The sequence below is a fragment of the Xyrauchen texanus genome, chromosome 2, assembly GCF_025860055.1.
Source record: "Xyrauchen texanus isolate HMW12.3.18 chromosome 2, RBS_HiC_50CHRs, whole genome shotgun sequence".
Lineage (NCBI taxonomy): Eukaryota > Metazoa > Chordata > Actinopteri > Cypriniformes > Catostomidae > Xyrauchen > Xyrauchen texanus.
The window spans coordinates 27688281-27695239 of NC_068277.1; the positions used below are offsets into that span (position 1 = coordinate 27688281).

Sequence of the window (6959 nt, forward strand, 5' to 3'; positions counted from 1 at the left end):
TAATACGGCATGCATCACACTTGTATTTGTGTGCGCATAAATGTGCTTCTGTGTGAATGAGAAGATGCCTGCGTGTGGTCCTGTCTTATTGTCTAGCTTTACAGAGGAAACTGAGTGACTAAGAGTGACTTAAACGAACACACACACACACACACACACACACACACACACACACACACACACACTTTGGTGCGGCTATCCTTATGTGGACTCTCCATAGATATAATGATTTTATACACGAACTATAGATTATATCCCCTAATCCTAACCCTACCCCTAAACTTAAGCATAAACCTCACAAAATAATTTCTGCATTTAAAAAAAAAAAAAACATAATTTAGAGTGTGTTTTTTTAGATTTGAATTATGGGGACACTAGAAATGTCATCATAAACCACATTTATTGCATAATTCCCTTGTAATTTCCAGTTTGTGATCAGACCTGAACTGTGTTTTCTAGTGATGCAAGAATAATCTGTAACATTCTACATAGTCCAAGAGCGTTATAAAAATGGTTATTAAAAAGGTTATAATTTAAAACACCTTAAGAACCCAATACGATGATATAAAGGACTATCTCGTGAGTTCATTTTCACTATGACACATTTCACTTGCACAATTAGCAATGTGCCATCATCTCACATCCGGTCGCTTCAGCGATGTATTCTCAGGCGGAGATTAATTTTATTGCTTCAAGCCAGGGGTCGCGTGAAAGAAAACAGTGCATACGCCCCTCCTTAAAGGAACAGATTTCACTTTTCACTCAGAGACTTTAGCGCACATTCAGACAACTCTGAGATCATGTTTACAGACACTATAGGAGAAGACTTTGATTATCAGCTGAAGTTAGGCATCCAAGAATGAAACGAATTAACTTCCTCAAAACTTTTTGCAAGAATGGACATAAGTGACTGTCAACTGGAGCACTTATATTATGATGCATGACTTGTAAAGAATTCAAATAAAATGTATTTTTATTTTTTTTAATTGACTCTCTGAACATAAGGTCAGCACAGTTGGGAAAATATGCCTCGTCCTGGAAGAAACACGTACAGCGATCAGAAACCGCCATATTCTTATATTTCTCTGACCGCTATGGCCATTCAGAGTTGCCCTGAGAAGATGCTCCCGCTCAGTGAAATTTACAAGTTCATCATGGACAGGTTTCCTTATTACCGGGAAAACACGCAGCGATGGCAGAACTCCCTGCGCCACAACCTCTCCTTCAACGACTGCTTCATCAAGATCCCGCGGAGACCGGACCAGCCGGGGAAAGGCAGCTTCTGGGCTCTCCATCCCAACTGTGGGGACATGTTTGAAAACGGGAGCTTCTTGAGGCGCCGAAAGAGATTCAAAATCATGCTCACATCCGAGCACATGCAAAAACCCTCAGACTCCGCGCACTACCTCCAGCAACAAGCAAAACTCAGATTGACTGCTTTTGGGACACATCTTCCAACTCAAATGACCGGCTACAATTTAAGTGTGCCTCAACCATCTACCTTCAAACACCCATTTGCCATTGAAAACATAATTGCCAGAGATTACAAAATGCCAGGAAGTCTTGCCTTCTCCAACATCCAGTCCATGTGTACGGGTTATCAGGTACACAACCATTTGACCACAGCTTGGCCCCACGTGTACAGCAGTAATGTGACGGACACAATACCGAGCGCCGAGTATCCCGCCTATGGAGTACCATTCAAATCATCAAGTCACGGCACGCAAAGTTTACCGGCGATCCCTGTACCAATCAAACCCGCTCCCGCATCGGTTCCGTCCATCCCGGGGCTCCATGCGCACCTTACAGTTTTTCTCCCCGGCTCTCCACAGTCGTCGAATCCGACGTCTCCACAGACAGCGACCAGCAGCCCCGCCACACCAAGCCCGACCTCACTGCTCTATTCGGCCGCCGTTAACTGTCAAGAGGTCACTTAAAACTTCAAGAAAAAAGGGACTTGAAAACTTCCCTTACGCATGCACGATGTTCAGTGGCACCGACAAATAAGGCAAGACCAGAAAACTGAATTTCTTTCCATGAAAAAACAACTTTGCCAAGCTCTGAGACCTTCAACATTGGTGCAAATGACGCTCTAATGATGACTTGTCTCAATAGCCTATCTACGTAAAATACATGCCTATATTCTGTTAAGTTTGCTTTGCTGGATGCACAACACTGCTATTTGAATGTGGGCTACCTCATATAGCTAATACACATTTAAGAATCATCGACTCAAATGCACAAGGAAGAAAAGTGAAACGCGTAAAAAGTTTTTGTTCCATGGTGTTTTGGGACAGTATGGTAATGATAGACCTACCCAGAGTAACAATAAGTTAATTATCCATGTAAATAATTTTATTTTATATGATTTTGGGCTGTTTTACCTATTGGGGCTCATCGACATTATATAAAATGAAAAAGACTAACGATTGCATGTAGGCTACTCTAAGCACAGACTGCAGCGTGTCCGTGCGCCAGTGGAGAAACATTTCAAACATGCACTTTTGGTGTGACGTTACAGATATCGCTGTAGATATTGTTCTCAGCCTATTTATCCGCTTCAGTGAAAATCTATAGTGAAAGCTGTATATACGTTTTCTGTATAATGTTGACATGCTCTGTTGTATTTGCCACAAGCATGCTGCTTTTCACGAATAACTGTATTATGAACTTTGTCATCAAACCTCATTAAAACATCAACACTCTCATTTACAACGTGTCCATGTACTTTGTGTTTGTTTTGACGTATGGAGTAGCTATTGCAGGAGTTGTTTTCAGCACGGAAATTACTTATCATTGTTGATTGCTGTTGTTTGCTGAAGGAGCAGCAACCTGTTGTTTTAGTTCATCACAATAACTAGAGATCTGCAGTGTTGTATTTTTGTTATAATATATTGTAGATTTTAAGGCTAGTAAAGCACTTCACAGGGGGAAGGAAGGTACATTTTCGACTGGTCGTCGACCGATTGGAGTAATATTAGGCAATTGTCAACATTTTCCTTTCGGTTCATTGCACTTCACTGACTTAAATAAATGAAGAATGAACATCGATTCGGACTTGATTTCAGTAATGAAATCCAGACCTACACGACGTTTTATTTTCAAATCCATAAATGCCAGATGAAGATTTGACTAAAATCTTTTGTGCACAACAAAGCATTGCGCTTTTTGCCTCTCTAAATGCTTGCTTTCACAGCTGAACTTTTACTGACAAACGTAATTAGATGCTACAAGTGGTTTCATGACCTCTGTACATTCACTATGAATAAATGTAGGACCAGCTAGATTAAAGTACATGCAAAAATAGTGCCCTATAGGCTTGTTTGCACTTATTTTATTACCCAGTGCAATGAAATTCATACATTTTTAACTGTGGCATAAGTGTCCAAATACTTTTATGGTCTGCTATATAATAGAAAATGTATCTAATCTGAACCAAAACTTGTCAACAAATCTTTGCCCACTAGTCACATTTTTTCAGTTTGACATTCTTCTTTTATGTTTTCAACAATAAAAAAAGAGTGGCTAATTTTATAGGTGTCCCTTTATTGTTTTAATTGTCTCAATTACTAAGTCTTCATTTATCCAACTTTTATGTGGTTATATGAGAAACAGAATAATATAATTCTTCAAATGAAAGTCTTTGCTGCAGTTTAATAACAATTAAATGTAAAGTGGTAAAATGCAATTGCTACCTCAAGGATCAATTATTACTTTAAACCTATTTAAATTGCTTTTATTGGTGTAACCTAATTTTTCAAGAAATTTTAGTAAGATTAAATAATATATATTTTTAATAGAACCAGTTAATTTATAAAGCAAATTTTTTAGGTTAGCTCACAGAACATGTTTTACATAATAAGCACACAACTTTTGATTTTTAATACTTTTAATTTTAAGGTTTTTAATTCCAGATAATTATAAAAACTACTGCATAATTAATACCAGTAATAGTTAATAAAACCATTAGATATGACTCCCACTTGAAAATAATGTTTTTGTTATTAATTATTATTTTGTATATCATACAAAAAAACATGTACATTATAAGTGGATAAAGCCACACTGTGCATGACTTATCTTTTGATGACCTGATAAGCATGGAGTAAAAAAGCAAAGTAAAACAACTAAATAAAGGAAAAACAGCCTTGACAGCTTTGATTCTGCACTGACAAAATACATTGTTTGCTCCAACTAAATGACAACAATTTAGAATGAGTTTTTGTAAACTATTGATTTGAGGTCACTTTGTTTCAGTGTGATCATTATTGAGAAATTTGAGATCAGTTTAGGTAGTTTATTCAATATGTAGTTTTCCAGAAATATTCATAAAGAACAGTTTGATTTAAAATAATGAATTTAAATGGAAAAACATTTCAGTTAATTAACATGTATAATTGATTGGTTCTTAATACATGTGGGCAGTGGCCTGAATAATGAGCCTGCTTTAAACTGGACAGCAGGAGATGGAATCGACAGGAACAACAATGTTATTTATAATCACATTGTAGGTAAACTGATGTCAAAGCTTGAAATCAACTTAAATAACTTTTTACCCACAAAAAGCTAAATGGCCTTATCTATTTCTCTCTATGACATTATTAATTTGGGGTGTGCATATTTAAGAGCAATAATACCTGAACATGCCAAGGCAGAGAATGGCAAAGAAATTTAAATTGCTATAAATCAACAAGCTGGAGCATGGAGAGTGAAGAACACTAATACAAACACACACATATAAGTCTTTAAAAGACATGTTTAACTAAATTGACAGCTACTACACTGTAAAAACTGGGTTGTCAGGTAACCTTAAAAATGCTTAAAAGTGATTCATGTGGTAACATCTAAATTAACTGGTTTTATTCAACTCAAAAATATTATTTAGTATGATTGTACCAACCTGACTATATTAGGTTACACCTGTGAAATTAACTTTTAAGAGACCAAATAGAATAGTCCTTTAAGATCAAATAGAAATAGTTCCTTAAGGTAACAACTGTACAGATTCACACCCTTCAGTAAGCTTTTCACTTTAAGTGACAACATGTTGCAAAAAGTCTAAAGAAAGTATTGACTACTTTTTAAACAAATGTTATGATTATATAACATTTGGTTTGAATTAAGATAAGATTTTTTCAACTTTTAGAGTTAAGACAAGAATACAGGTAAAAAAAAATCCACATTGTTCAAAATAATCATACATTTACATTGTCATTTAGCAGACGCTTTTATTCCAAAAAGTGACTTACAAATGAGGAACATAGCCAAAAGTTCAACAACATCTACAGTGTTGTACTGCCAAGCTCTCAAGGTGGCTGGAGAAGTATAGGTGCTAGTGCAGAAGAAAGAGACAGAAGTATTTAATGTGAGTGTGTGTGTGTGTGTGTGTGTGTGTGTGTGTGTGTGTGTGTGTGTGTGTGTGTGTGTGTGTGTGTGAGCATGTATTTATCACTTTGTGGGGACCAAATGTCCCAATAAGGATAGTAAAACCCGAAATTTTTGACCTTGTGGGGACATTTTGTCGGTCCCCATGAGGAAAACAGCTTATAAATCATACTAAATTATGTTTTTTGAAAATGTAAAAATGCAGAATGTTTTCTGTGAGGGTTAGGTTTAGGGGTAGGGTTAGGGTTAGGTTTAGGGGATAGAATATAAAGTTTGTACAGTATAAAAACCATTATGTCTATGGAAAGTCCCCATAAAACATGGAAACACAACGTGTGTGTGTGTGTGTGTGTGTGTGTGCATACAGTAAGTGCAAGTTAAGTTCAATAGTTTGTGCAATTAATATGGATTGGGTAAGTGCTCGAGAAACAGATGTGTTGTCAGCTGGAAGCTCATTCCACCACAGTGGAACAGTTAAAGAGAAAGATTGTGAAAAAGACTTTGAGCCTCTTTGTGATGGGACCACAAGGCGCCATTCGTTCATAGCTTGCAGAGAGCAAGTTGAAGCATAGACCTGGAGAAGTGAATTGAAGTGAGAGGGTGTGGTTCCATTGGCTGTCCTGAAGGCCAGAGTCAAAGCCTTGAATTTGATGTGGGCAGCATACAGGTAGCCAGTGAAGTGAAATCAAGTGTGGAGTGACATGAGCCCTTTTTGGCTGACTGAACAATTTCTGGACCATTTGCAGTGGCTTGTGTTAGCTGGGAGGCCAGCCAACAAAGCATTACAGCAGTCCAGTCTTGAAATACCCAGAGCTTGGCCCAGGATCTGTGCAGCGTATTCAGACAGAAATGGTCTGATTTTCCTGATGTTTTAGAGCACGAATCTGCAAGACCTGTCGGTTGATGAGATGTGAGCAGTAAAATTAAGCTGGTCATCTACCACCACTCCCAGGTTCCGAGCTGTTTTTGTTGGTGTTAGTGTAGGTGAACTAAAAGGAATAGTGAGGTTGTGGTCAACAGATGGGTTGGATGGGATCACAAGGAGTTTTTTTTTGGCAAGGTTGAGCTGAATGTGACCTTTCTTCATCTAGGCCGAAATGTCAGAGAGGCAGGCAGAGATACATGAGACATTAGGGTCATCAGGCTGGAACAACAGGTAGAGCTGCGTGTCATCTGCATAGCAGTGGTAGGAAAGCCATGTGCCTCAATGATCGGTCTGAGTGATGTTGTGTACATTGAGAAGAGGAGGGGTCCAAGCACTGATCCTTGAGGAACACCAGTGGTCAGCTGATGTGACTTGGACACCTCTCCTCTCCAGGAGACCTGGAAAAATCTGCCAATGAGGTGTGATTCAACCCATACAAGTGCAGTTCCTGTGATGCCCAGGTCAGAGAGGGTGGACAGGAGAATCTTGTGATTCACTGTGTTGAAAGCAGCAGACAAGTCAAGGAGGGTGAGGATGGATGATATTCTTGTTGTACACATGAGCCAAAATACATTTATATAATATACAATGTGTATGTGCTTGTTTTTATTAAATTGACAGAAATCTTACAGTTAAATGAATTAGAGTC

At 38.1% G+C, this 6959-nt stretch overlaps 1 protein-coding gene across 1 annotated transcript; it reads left to right on the top strand.

Annotated features, from left to right (window-relative positions):
* Positions 1 to 1025: 1025 nt before the first annotated feature.
* Positions 1026 to 1937, top strand: LOC127618038 (forkhead box protein B1-like). The gene has a single exon (XM_052090263.1). The coding sequence runs from the start codon at positions 1026 to 1028 to the stop codon at positions 1935 to 1937; it is 912 nt and encodes a 303-aa protein (XP_051946223.1).
* The last annotated feature ends 5022 nt before the right edge of the window (positions 1938 to 6959 follow it).

Excerpts from the sequence above, each read along its gene's own strand:
- LOC127618038 (XM_052090263.1), top strand. The coding sequence starts at position 1,026 with ATGCCTCGTCCTGGAAGAAACACGTACAGCGATCAGAAACCGCCATAT.